General features: G+C 26.3%; 3 protein-coding genes across 3 annotated transcripts; all 3 read left to right on the plus strand.

Annotated features, from left to right (window-relative positions):
* Positions 1–6,507: 6,507 nt before the first annotated feature.
* Positions 6,508–7,949, plus strand: OCT59_000003 (uncharacterized protein; the record flags this gene model as incomplete). Its single annotated transcript, XM_066138527.1, has 2 exons — positions 6,508–6,772; positions 6,892–7,949. 2 exons carry the CDS (start codon positions 6,508–6,510, stop codon positions 7,947–7,949), a joined length of 1,323 nt encoding a protein of 440 aa, XP_065988012.1.
* A 330-nt stretch (positions 7,950–8,279) lies between these two features.
* Positions 8,280–8,612, plus strand: OCT59_000004 (uncharacterized protein; the record flags this gene model as incomplete). Its single annotated transcript, XM_066138528.1, has 1 exon — positions 8,280–8,612. One exon carries the CDS (start codon positions 8,280–8,282, stop codon positions 8,610–8,612), a length of 333 nt encoding a protein of 110 aa, XP_065988013.1.
* Positions 8,613–8,801: 189 nt separating this feature from the next.
* Positions 8,802–10,147, plus strand: OCT59_000005 (uncharacterized protein; the record flags this gene model as incomplete). The annotated part of the gene is made up of 5 exons (XM_066138529.1): positions 8,802–9,297; positions 9,365–9,419; positions 9,513–9,582; positions 9,652–9,744; positions 9,800–10,147. The coding sequence occupies 5 exons, from the start codon at positions 8,802–8,804 to the stop codon at positions 10,145–10,147; spliced, it is 1,062 nt and encodes a 353-aa protein (XP_065988014.1).
* Positions 10,148–14,412: the final 4,265 nt, after the last annotated feature.

Genomic DNA, 14,412 nt, shown 5'->3' on the forward strand with positions numbered 1-14,412 from the left:
ATCTACGTCCATCTATTGAAATTTAAGCGAATGCTATCATTATGTAAACAAGAATATATTTCGAAGTGAGTAGGATTTTTTAAATGTATTATTAGCGTTAACGTTAGTAAAATTTTTTTTCTGATGACTTTTATAAATTTGCGTTACTTTTTTTTGAAATTAATGCATCACAACATTTTATCCTTTTTTCTTGCAATTATTTTTGGGACATATATCTTTTTGAAATTTAAGTTGCCAGTCCTTGTTGCATAACTTGCATTTATTTTTAAATTTAATTTCTTCAGATGCTAAATATTTGTGACCAATTTGCATAGTTTTTCCTCAATTTGAAAATTGCTTAATATTTGATTATTTATAAAAGATTATTAATAATACAATGATACAAATAATGCAATAAACTTAATTTGTAACATTTCGTAAATTACAATATTATGTATTATTTAAAATGTATTTATAAAATCATGTTTTATATTATATTATTAAATTATTTTTAATAATACATTATGCAAGCGCTGATCACATTTCGGAAATTTACTCGCCCGGCAATTTTTTTATCTGCAAAAATGAGCGCTATAGCATTTATAATGACATTCTAAAACCTACTGAAGAGTGTAGTGAAAATATTTAAGAATCTAATGCTATGCTCTGCGAAAGTTCCAAGATGAATTGATTTTGAAAAGATCAAGCTTGCAATTAATTTCTATGATTCTTTGATTATTGATCGAAAATCTATTAACCAATCTAATATGTGATCAAAAATTAAGTACTTTAATCAATTTATTGAACAATTAACCTTAGTCACCTTATTTTTCTTTTTTAAAAATGTCAAATAGTAAACCTTTTAAGGGCGCATATTAAAACTTTACTAAGCACCAGGCATGTTGTAATTTAGTAATAAACTAATAATAGGACCCCGAACAATATATATAAAGGTAGGTTTTGAGTTTGCTTAACCAACATATAAAAATTTTTCCTATGTGAGATTTATTATTGCTTATTTGATAACATAATTTTTAAATAGTCAGATATAATTATGCGTAGCAGAGTATTAAATTATTAATAGTCAGATATATATTTGCGTAGCAGAATAGATTTTTTTAATATATATATATAATAATATAATATATATTTACATTTTTCACATTAAAAAAATTTAATAAAATATGTAAACAAAGTTATAAACATGTTTGTGTAAAAAAAATTTACTATTTTTAATACAAAAAATAAGTTAATTGTATACATAATACAGGAATCATTTTTAGACGTGATTGTGTAATGTGTTTTTGATAAAACAAATACGCATCTGTGTAACATTAAAATTATAAATCATATATGTGTCTATAACTCTATGTAACAGTAAAAAAATATATATTGAAAATGAGAGCAAGAAAAATAAGTGTTTTTCTGTTTTTTTATAATTTTACACTATAATTTTTGTAATAATCAATAAGTTATTTCATTTTTACTTAGAAAATTTTTTAAAAATATTTTTTTTGACAAATTTTACAGTAAATTTTAAAAATAAAAATTCCGCGTATTGGTAGTATTACAAAAAACATGAATAAATCCATAAATATCTATTCAATCATGATAAATATTTATATATAAGTAGATTCGAACCTGCTTAACAACTTTACTTAAGAAGATTTTAGATGTTTCCTTTGACTAAAGTACCTAAATTACGCTCTGAAGTTACAGAACAGATATACGAAATATTAATAAGAAACATTTATAAGTTGTAATATTACAAAAAAATAATAATAGCTTTATCCATACATTATTTCAAAAATTTTTGTTTTTTTAGTTTTTTTTATATACATATTTTATAAAAAAAATTATATATAAATATATATCACTGGTCAAAAACTAGGATAAACATAGCATGAGCTTGAATTTTATTAATTAATGCCGAAGTAACTTTAGAGAAACACAGAGTGATCTATAAAGTACCGCAACAAGTGCAGAACTAATAGAAAAACAAAGAACAAATAATCTTCCGAAATTACAAATATGTAAGAAAAGCTAAGATTAAAAACCCCACCCTCTCTATATAAATAACTACGGCTACTCCCCCCAAATATATTTCAAAATGAGTAAAGTCGACTATGCTATACGTAACCCATCCAGCGCCGTACCCACTCCTAGAATCGGTAAAGAACCTCCGAGCTACCATTAGCACTATCAGAAATACCTAAAATTCAATTTCCCCTATTTGACTACATACTATGGATAACAAACCTATTTCACAAAGACTCAGAACTTTTTAGGCCGTCAGGAAATACCCAGCCCGATGGGGAACTTTTTAGTGTCGTGCAATCCCCTAAGGGACACCCACCTCATTACGAACGATCCCAAACGGAGGACACCCACCTCATTGCGAACGATCCTTCGACCTAAGATCTACCTAGATAAGTCAATCCAATGATAGTCCAACATGTGACCACCATGATCGGCATATCACAAAAACTGCGGTACCCAACCTGTCACCCCCCTTATCACCCGAATGATGATCGATTTTGAAAATTAGTAACACCAAGCCACCATGACGATCAAATTTTCCAGTATCCCCCACCCCCCAAAGAAAATAAGGTTACACCGAAAAAAGCGACCAAGAAAAACAAAAAGCAAAAAATAAAAACATAAACCTCAGGAAAACTCGAAGTGCAATGAGAAAAACCTGAGTAAAAAACACCAAGCATACACCTCATCTCCGTCTCCTTATTTTAGAAAACTAACTCCCCAGTTAACAACATCAACTAGCAAGAAATACGTTGGTCAAGAGCTCCTTCCAAAAAATACCAGTCCGGCCTGCGAACCACTTGGCCAGTTAGACTTTAAAGGCGTAGGAACCAAGACGCACTACTTTTCAACCTTTCAGAAAGCCCAGGGGAACGTTCGTATGGAACTGCCATCTTACAGTATTATTGGTAACTCCAAGACTCATGATAACGGTCCTAACTCAATATAAGTCATAAGAAGTCCGGGCGAAACTAAAGACCTCGGTAATAACTTCATATAACGTCGAAAAGTCCTTTTACTATCACTCAAGGCAAAAAATCCTCATATTTTTCATCCATAACTTCATGGGAAAAAATGGGCAGAGCCCAACGGGGGAGAAAGTACGATCATCACTACTACTGGTCAAAAACTAATATATCGGGTAGCAGATATATATCAGATATGTACCTGATATATGTAGTATTAATGCTGAAAATCGGGTACCCGATATGTGTAAAATATGTGTAAATATATATATCGTCTACATATCATTTACATATCATATACATATCAGTACCCGATATGTATACGATATATATATTTACACATATCTTACACATATCAGGTACCCGATTTTCAGCATTAATACTACACATATCAGGTACATATCTGATATATATCTGCTACCTAATATATTAGTTTTTGACCAGTGTATATGTCATAAAATAAATTGCTTAGCAGTGTAAAAAATTTATGGGTTAGATAAAAGTTTGCTTAGCAGACATGAAAAATATTTGCTTATTGACCTTAGTAAATTTTGAATTTTTTATCTGATTTATATATATATTGTTCGGGATCCTCTAATAATGCATACAGTAGAATCACACAGATAAATACATTACTGCGCCAATCAGGTGAACATTCACTAATAAAGTATTTTATTTGGATCATTTATTCATTTTTATACCATTTATCATATTATGTCGACTAAAGATAAGCACTAAAATAAATACGATTTTGCAGGTCAAAGTTAAAAGCGAAAGTGAACCGAAAAAGTCAATAAGAATTAGATGTTAAATGAAATATCTACATTTAATCTAGTTATTGAGTAAAAAATGGTTCTCTTTTAAATAATATATTAATCATAAATGGAGTCAAATCCCAGCTCATTTGATTAAGTTCAGATACTATATTATTAGCAAAGTAACGCCTGATTGCAGCGATATTTTTCTTCCAAATAAGTACTTTAATCAAATTTTCACTTTTATGATTTTTATTAACAAAATAAATAAATCTATTTAGAGTTTCCTTTAAATAAAAATAGAACTTATCGAGAATACGTGCAGCTTGCTTTAATTCTTCTGTATTAAATTTCAAAAATGGGCAAATTTCTTGTTGTTCAACAACTGATTCGATGCAAATTAATTTTCTAAATCATCGGTAGTTAGATCTTCATGAAACAATTCATTAAAGTCAGGAATTTCTTTATTACAAAAATTTTTTGCCAATTTGGCTAAATTTGTTTTAAGTTATTCATAATTTCTGTAAAGCACTAATTAAAAATTTTTTTCTATACCGACTAAATTTTTTTTAACTATTTTTTAATCATGAATTTTTTGAATTGATCTTTATAAATAATTTTTTTAAATTGTTACATGATTAATTTGGTAATGTTACTTTTAATTATGGTATTATGTTATTTTAAAAACAATTCTATTAATTTCGATTGAAAACATTTTTTTCTGAGTCAATTAGATAATGAGAAAATTTCAAAATTTGAATGTTCTAGTTTCATATTTCAAGCAAACTTAAATTTTATTTCTAAACTTGAATTATTTGATCGCATTCAAATTTTATTTGTTTCACTAATGCAAGTAGTATTGCATAAAGTATGCTTGTGACAATATTTAAATTTGCAGTTTAATAAAAAACAAAAGCCATAAAATTCAATTTCATTTTCCTTTATTTCATGATTTTCCAAAATACAGTCACAAGCACTACACCTTTTGAGTTTATTTTCACTTAGTATTCTCCTATAATTGTGATGTTTTGCTTCTTTCATATTTCATATGTTTCTTTATACTTTTTTTTTCCTTAAATAATTTATCATGCATTGTGTATTAGTATTACTAATTACGAGTGATGAGAAATTTATTTCTTTAAAAACTTTTATTTTATGTCACTAAATATAATGAGTTGTATAATCAAATAATACAAATATAAATATTATTACTAATACTTTCATTGAAATCTTTGAATTTCAACTCAATGTATTATTTTTTTAACATGTATTATTATAATTATTATAGCATTATCTTAAATAAACATAAAATTATGATCAGTCAAAATTTTATCATGCATTGTGTATCAATATTACTAACTACGAGTGATAAGAAATCTATTTCTTTAAAAACTTTTGAGAGATTTATTTTATGTCACTGAATATAATGAGTTATATAATCATAAATAATACGAATATAAAATATTATTACTAATAATACTTTCATTAAAATCTTTGAATTTCAACTCAATGTATTATTTTTTTAACATGTATTATTATAGTTATTTTAGCATTATCTTAAATGAACATAAAATTATGATCAGTCAAAATTTTTATTAGTATTTTCATTAAATTCATTGAATTTTTTAAAAATTATAATATGTATTATGCAATGGAATTATAATTAACTCACTAATTATTTAGTCGCTAAAGCAATAACATGAATTATTGTAATTATTTTAGCATTGTCATTAAAAGGAATTAACAATAAAACTGTAGATTTATGATCAATCAAAATATTTTATTAGTATTTTCATTAAATTCATTGAATTTTAAATAATTATAATGTGTATTATGTAATAAAATTATAATTAATTCACTAATTATTTAGTCGCTAAAGCAACATCATGTATTATTGTAATTATTTTGGCATTATCAATAAAAAATTAAATTTGATTCCAATAAAAAACGTAAATTTATGGTCAATCAAAATATTTTATTAGTATTTTCATTAAATTCATTGAATTTTCTAAAAAACTATAAAGTGTATTATTTAATAAAATTATAAATAACTCACTAATTCTTTGGTTGCTAGATCAATATAAAATGCAAAATAATTCGATTTATCTAATACCAAACGGGTACATTCCAATTTTGATTGAAAAATCTTTATTAAAAAATCACGAAAAAGCAGTAAAATCGGTCGATAAATTTATGATGCCTTTATATGTATGGGATAGATTTAAAGTAAATAGTATAAAGAAAACACCAAATGCGTTTATTTTATTTAGAAATGAAAAATTTAAAACTGTGAGGATGAGTAATTCAAATTGTTCATCACGCGAAATTTCAAAAATAATTGGAAATATGTGGAAACAAATGTCAGAAGAAAATAAATTACCATATCAACGAAAAGCAAATGAAATAAAACACAACCATGCATCAATTTGTAAATATAATAAATTTTTTAATAATTTAAAACGACGTGATTACAAAAATTATAAAGAAAATATCTCATCGATAAAAAAATTGCTTTATTTAATTTAAAAGTCATTTCACTATTGTTTCAATAATGCAATTGATATATAATTGATGACTGGAACACATAATCTTTAGTAATTATCACTTAAGAATCATTATTCTTGTGTATAAAATTTGTATAAATACATAATTTGTGTTTCATTCTAAGAAAGTTCTTTAACAATTCATATAATACATTAATACGACATTGCATCAAAATCTATAAATATTTAAATAAATCATAAATTGTCGAAACTAAATTTAAAAAGATGACTTTAACACCGCCTCCCGAAAAATTTTTTGCAACAATTAATGATATTCCTGATGAAACGACAGCAACAATTAATGAGCTTCTTAATGATATTGATGCACGTCAATTCTTTAATACTGTAGTTACTACATTAAATAAATATAGTATAGGTTCGAATAATTATCGTATTGTACCTTCGGTATCAGCGTCTTCTTATTATGCATTGCAAAATCATGGTTACATACTTCCTAAAAGCTCTTTAGATATCAAAATTAAGTTTGGAGGTAAAATGAAAAAGTACAAAATAATGTTTGATGACAAGAAAAAAAATGAAAAAATAACTCAAGATAAGGAAGATGATCCGATTGCAAAAACTATTATGTACCGATGTACGATATTGAAGGTCTACCTGTACTTGCAGAACTATTAGCTAATGCCGTCATGCTAACTGATGATACAGTCAAGCAACGATTAACTTGGTTAGAATCAAATGAAACTACATTTAAAACTAACAAAAGAAATGAACAACAAACAACAATTGAAGGTCAAATAAAATGCTTGATTGAAGATCTGACAGATTATTGGAAAAATGATCAAACAATTGGATGGCAAAAATTAATACGAAATTTTATACTTGGATTTGAAATGCACTCGTATTACGAAAATATAGTATCCAAAAAAAGCAATAAAAAAAATAAAAGAAAAAATGCATCTGACACTAATGAATCTAATTCTGTTAAACCAAAGGAATGGGATTTTGTCAAAAAAAACGTTGAAATTTACTCCAAATGCATAAACACAATAATGAAAAGTAATCAAATAATTGACGTAATCAATAAGACCGCAAAGGATTTGAATCCTGATACAGAGGATTATAATTTTCAAAATGCTGTCAGGGAAATAACATCAAAAATTAAAGATAGCATGAAATTTTCGTATTTATTGTATTATTTTGTATTGATGTTCAGTTACGTTGCATTAATTTCTCCACCAACAACAGATCAAGCCAAACTACTTAAATATCTAAAATTAAAAGATTTTAATGAAATAATCGAAAAATTTAATCATTTAAAAAGCAAACCTTTAGGAAAAGATATTATTCAAGTTAATAATGTTCATGGAAAAAATATATTGAACGTTATTTTAAATTGTGCCAAAAGACTTAATATAAATAATGAAAAATTAAAGAATGGTTTGATTATGATTAATAATAATTATTTGTTCAGAGTCTATAGTGATCCTATAAAAAATAGCAATGACAAAAGTGCTAAAAAAGCAAGATTAGCCTTTAATGCATTCGGGACAGATACTGAATCAGCGACATCCAGTTCGACAAATAATAGTAGAAATGATCGATGGAGGAGAAATGGAAATCAACGTCAGAACGAATTAGAACATTATAAAAGTCAATTCGAGGCACTCCAAAGCGAGTTGAATAATATAAAAGCTGATAAGAACTAATCGCGGAAGAATTGCAAAACCGGAGAGGAAAGCAAATAAGTATTTGAATCGTGTAAATCATGACGAAGATGAATTATTGCATTATCCGCTTGAAGAGTATAACTCAGAATACGATAGCAGAAATATAATAGGTCGACACGAGGCGCAGCATGCTGTATCAAATATTTATGGTGTGCAATTAGAGGATTATTCATTTGGTGGAGAATTCAATCCAGATCAAAAGAGTGATATGCATAATAAAATAGTAACGAACTAACGATTATTAATGGTTTAAATCAGGAAACAATCGAAGAAATAAATAATGCAGCAAATCATATGATACAAAATGAAATGGCACAGTTAAGCATTCCACACGAAGACAAATCAATTATTTCCAATTATCAAGTTTTATTTAAATTTGTAAAAGATAATAATTTTGAAATAGTTAGTAATAAATATAAAGAAAATTATAGCTCAGCAATCACAGATTTCCGTGAAAATATAACTGATCAGCAAAAGAAGATTTACGATGATACGGTAGAACTTTTGAAGAGTAAATCAGATGAAAATCCTTATTTAAGATTCCGTAGTGAATCAGATATAGATCTTATATTAGGCAATGAAACTATAGAATTGTGTACAAATCAGAGGCATTTTACAAAGATTCAAAATCAGATGACATGAGTGAATCGGATTAGGCATGATCTGCAAAGTACAATTCAACAATACTTCTGAAAAAACAATACGTTTAAATTTATAAATAGAATATTTTTTCACTTCCTTTTTTACAAATTTTTTTCTGAATTTTATACAAATATTATATTTATTTATTTCAGTATATTGAATAAATTTATTTAAATAAAAAAAATAACTATGGATACTGAAATTTTTAATTTGTTAAATGATTTCAACGATCTAACTATAAGTAATGACGATGATGAAGACTTTGGAGATGTAGAATTAAATGAAATTTATGATGAGACCCTGAGTAATCTGCCGGATAAGTACAATGACTTAGTAGAGGCAGTTTTCGAAATTATCAATAAAGTTCCCACATTTACTGCAGAAATAGTCGATAACGTTATTATTCTTGATAATATTTTATTTGGATTAAATCCACAATTAGACGATGACAATGTATCAATTAAGGCAATACTCCGATTATCCGAATTTCACAAAAGAAAAATCCCACAAAGAAGTGATCCAAGTTGGTGGGAAGAGAAATGTTCCAAATTCGAAGATTTAATGATCCATTTGTGCTCTACAAGCAATGACTTCAAAAATTATGATAAAAATGATGAAAGTTTAATTAGGAACGAAATTGTTGATTTTGCGAGTAAAATAGTACAGAAAGAATACGAATTTAAGGGTAAATAAATATCTCATTATTACTTTTTCTTGTTATTTTATAATCATGGATATTCTCGCGAATTCAGAAATTAGTTATGAGGATTATGATAAACTAAGATCCAAATTATTTGAGTTCGCAAAGTATAACAACTATCATGTTGAAAGAAAAGATGAGGAAATGTAGGGATTAACTTTTTTATATTATTTTAAATTACTTACTTAATTCTTTTATAGTGAACATTTATGTAAGGAAATTGAAAATTTGCAAGAAGATATCATTGATTATGACAATAAAATGAAATCGGTTAGCAAGTTAGCAAGTTTTCATGTTTTTTTTATTGAATAAATTTGCAATTACTAATTGTTTTTATAGGCTTTAAATGATGTCAAAACAACAAGTACTATGTACAATAATCTTTTATTGCAATATAACGATCTCGAGAATTCCTATCTTACTCTAGATAAGGTACAGTATACAAAGCAAATCATCTAAAAGCATTTTTTTCATTATTTATATTTAGGAAGCGATTGAAAGGCAAGCGAAAATAATGCAAGATTTAAAAGATAAAAAAGATAAAATTTCAGGCTTAGAGAAAAAATTAAATGATAGTTTGAAAGAAAAAAAAGTAATTCAAAGTGAATGTAATCGGCTTAAAATTTTGAATTGTAATTCCAAACTAATAAGTGAAAAAAATGCTCGAATTCAACAACAACAATATGAAGACATAGTTAAAATTTATCAATCTGAAATAAAGAATCTTGAAAATATTCTAGGTAAGAAGAGTAATGATTATGAAGATATATTGTCTCGATATAACATACTTATTGATGACTACGAGCAGTTGAAAATGCATAAAGTAATCAGTTAATCACTTGAGTATAGCTTTTTTAACAAAAAATTTTAGGAAAGTTATAGTTATATTGGAATAAATACCAAATCCTTGCATGGCGAATTGCAAAACAATTACTTCACGTAAGTTTAATAAAAATTACGATTATTAAAATAACAAATTTATTGATTTATTTTTTATTAAAGTTGAAAACCAAAAGTTGATTAAAAAAATCAACTTGTTACAAACGAAAAATAATGAAATGAAAAGTAAGTTATTTTATCAGAATTTCATTTAAATTTAGCATTCTAATTTTATGGATTGAAACCTATTTTTAGATACAATTGAAAGAAATACTAGCCGTTTAAATAAAATTGAAATTTTAATTTCAAACATTTATAAAGATTTGAATAATAAAAAATAAGTAACTATTTGGGAGGGTTAAATATGCTTAATTGACCTCAATCAGCATGTTGTAATTACTAAAAAATGCAGTAAAAGTGAAGATAATAAAATGCATTGCAGTATAATAATAATAGAAATCAAGACATACGTTACCGTTAACGTTAAGGAACAAATCCCATAACTTTCAATATTTCCATCACCTGGTTACCATAGGCAACGGCTTACTTATCGATGAAGACGGTTAACTTTACCACTTGAAAAAATCTATTAACCTACTGACATGTCTATGAATCATATTTTTTGCTTACTAGGCTATGATTATAATGAATATTTTTGACTAAATATATTTCACAGCACAATACAATCAATACAGTAGATTCGCAAACAATACTGAGATCAATAATACCGCCGACATAATCGGTTATATAAAAATATTTGCTAGTTACGTATAGCACTCAAATAAAATGAATAATTTATCAATCATACTGCTTCCTTTTTCTTTTTTACCCTTCAGTGAGGCATTAACACACTATAGCAAAGTAAAGATAAACTGCGGAAATTACTGTTATTTAGTAATAATCGCAATATTGGTTGTATCAGCAATATTATTATATGCCTGTTGTTATGCTTGCCTAAGACAATTTTTTATAAAACATAAAGTAATCATCAATCAGTGATCATAATAGAAATTTATGCATGGCTCGATGAACTAAACACATTACACATTTGATCATCATCAAAAAGTATCGATTTAGTTTCAGGAAACTTTAAAAAGAGTTATTTTATCAATTGATGTATTAAACCCAAAGTGTGGATTTAATCATTGTCTTACAATACTTTAATTAAAAAAGTAAATTTTGTTTTTCATATTTTATTTATTTTTAAAATGTAATGGTTGTTTCAAATTGACCCAAAGCGTGGATTTCCATGGATTGTTAATCATTCTATTTTTAGTCTAAAATTTTAAAAGCGTGGAAATGTTGATCATTTTGAATTTATAAATCACGTAATATAATGCTATAAAGGTACTACCATTAAAAGCCTTCACTGTCTGTGAAGTCTAGATTGGAGTAGACACATACACGCGCATCATTACCACTTTGACAACAAGAACACGGTTCAGTTAATGAACTTAAGTCTATTGTACTGAAAACATATGTGAATAAAATGTCTATATAACAATTCGGTGACAATTGTTATTATTCCAAAACAAAACAGTATGTTTCTATTTTAAACTTTACTTTGAACCCAATATTTAATTTGACTCAGATGGGATGCAACATCTAGCAAAAACAGAGTATTAGAATCAAAAATCAATAATTTTAAGTTTCGAAATTATAACTTCAAACCGCTTTTTTTTTAAAAAAAAAGAAACGTTAACGTTTCACTTCTTTTGAGAAATGATTATCATATCCTTGACTTGAATCGCATCTTCATTATGAAAATACTAAAATATATACAGAATGGATTACGTTAAGGGTGGCGCAAATGTTAGGCCGTGTTTTCTTGAAGGGTTCAGCATTAGATTTTTGAAACTGTGTACTTTGGATATTTTGATGCACTATAAAGGAGTGCTATTTTTATTCTTTGTTATTGTTTAATCGAAACGTTTTCTTTAATCTTTTTATTATTCTCTTTTTTAGATGATCAGCTCTCTATACGCGTAGAATTTCAACGGGAACCGGTCTCTCTTAATTTTTATGGGAATCTCGTAGGAGTTTTTACTTAAAATTTATTCGTTTAAAATTAACTTTATAATATAAGAATATTTCTTTGAAGAAACGTTTATTAATTTATTAACGCTTCTATTTTAATCCTTTTTTTAGATGGACCTATGATATCGATGGAGAGAGAGTAAAAGTATCTTACTAAAATGGAATCGGATGATGTTATCGTAAGACCGTTAAACAGAAGAAGATAATCGACCAGGGAAGCGACCGGACAATTCAAGGTGGATATCGATTTTTATATTATTTTTTTTTTAACGACGAAACAATCGTTATTTTTCTTTTCTTTTTAGGCGATCTATACATCGGATCTCTGGAGGTGGATATTTTTTTTTAAAAAAATAAAGATTTCTTTTTAACGAATCGATTATTAACGTTTCGTTACTTTTCTTTTTTTAGGTGGTCGGTAGAAGTGTGTTAACGAACTATTTCTTTTATTGAAACGTCGTTTCATTTTCTTTTATTTTAGTAGTAGTTCGGACTTTTGATAGATTTAATATAGATTTTTCAAATGTATTTTATTAATTATTATTGATGTAATAAAACCACATTTAATAATAAGTAATCTAACTTTATATAATTATCATTTTTTAACAATACCGATGATGATTGTTAATTTATCCATCGATACTACTCGACGAGTCCGATTATTATCGATATATATTATGTAACCCTCCCGATATTGGCTAAGCACCTTACGACATTTTTAGCCTTTCTTATTATTATTACCAAAAGAATCATTGTAACTGTTGTATCATGACCATAATTCATTTGAATGCACAAAATTATAAACCGGTTTTTAAAAATATGTAAAAAAAAAAAAAAAAAAAATTTTATTGAATATTTTTTATTGGGTTAGTTTAAATATTTAATATGTAAAATTAAAACATTTTAAAAAAATTTGGAAAGTTTGGCCAATCAAATTTCAAATTTTAATCATGTGGTGGTGGTCAAGAACGAAAAAATGCAAATTATTTTTAAACTTAAAAGTAGGAATAGGGAATGACAAAGAACCAAGAAATCATAAGAATTTTTGTTTTTATGTTTAAAAAAAGTATTCATTGATGTCATTTAAAAATATAAAAATAGTTAGATCCTGTCCTGTAACACTAATAATAAATCATGCCTATCATGTCATGATTGTTGATCAATGATATGTCAAAAATTTTTAATTCATTTAAAAGAAATAAAAGAAATAACACTATTTACTCTTTGTCGGACTTAATGAGATATTTAGTCCGAGAACTTAAACCAATTTTATCTACTGTAATAAGTTTACACCTTTTCATATTATGCAAGAATATAAATAAATATTAAATTATATATTACATAAGGTAGGATCTTATCGATATCATTTTTACATTATCCATTCGGTAATCAAGAAAGAATTTTAGAATTCTCATTTGGCTTTGTTGCATAACTAGCAATAAGACTGCCAAGAATTCTTGTTTAACCAACAAAAAAAAATCATATCTTTTTTTTTATAAGATTTTTGTAATTTATTGGTTCAAATTAATTGATTATAAAGTTCAATACATTATGAATCTTTTTTTGGTTGCTATTGTTTTTTTCTTTTTTTGCTCTCTATAAATATTAAGTGTTGCTAATTTTGTTACTAAATTTTATTTCTGTCTTTTCAGATTATGGTTCCGGTGATATTTTTATTATCATTAAAGAATTGTTATTAATGTTACACGTGCATCTGACACAATACATTAACAAGAGGGCCTTAAGTAATCCTTGTTTCTATACTTAAATCGCAAAAAATATATATTTAAAGGATTTAGTTATCATTGTTCGACATATGAAGATCACATGACAATATGCGCGTTGCGTCATTGAAATTTTTGCAAATAACAAGATAAAGATAAAAAAAGGGAAATTTTTTTTTTCTTTTCGCTCCGGATTCCATTTCCTAGTTATTTAGACTATATATGTTTATGAATATAGGGTTTCCGGTTATTGTCATGGCTATACAAAAAAAACTTTTTTCGATGAAATAGTTTTTCATTGATTGATTAAGAGAACCTACATTGATTAAAAATCTTTCAAATTTCAAAATGATTGTCTAAAAAAGTTCTTTTACTTTAATAATTTCACCTGTATATGCATTAAAACATTTTATCCACTCTATTTTTTTTCATTAGGCTTTGTTGCATATCTAACATTGAA

Source organism: Rhizophagus irregularis, chromosome 1 (assembly GCF_026210795.1).
Source record: "Rhizophagus irregularis chromosome 1, complete sequence".
In the NCBI taxonomy this organism is placed as follows: Eukaryota; Fungi; Glomeromycota; class Glomeromycetes; order Glomerales; family Glomeraceae; genus Rhizophagus; species Rhizophagus irregularis.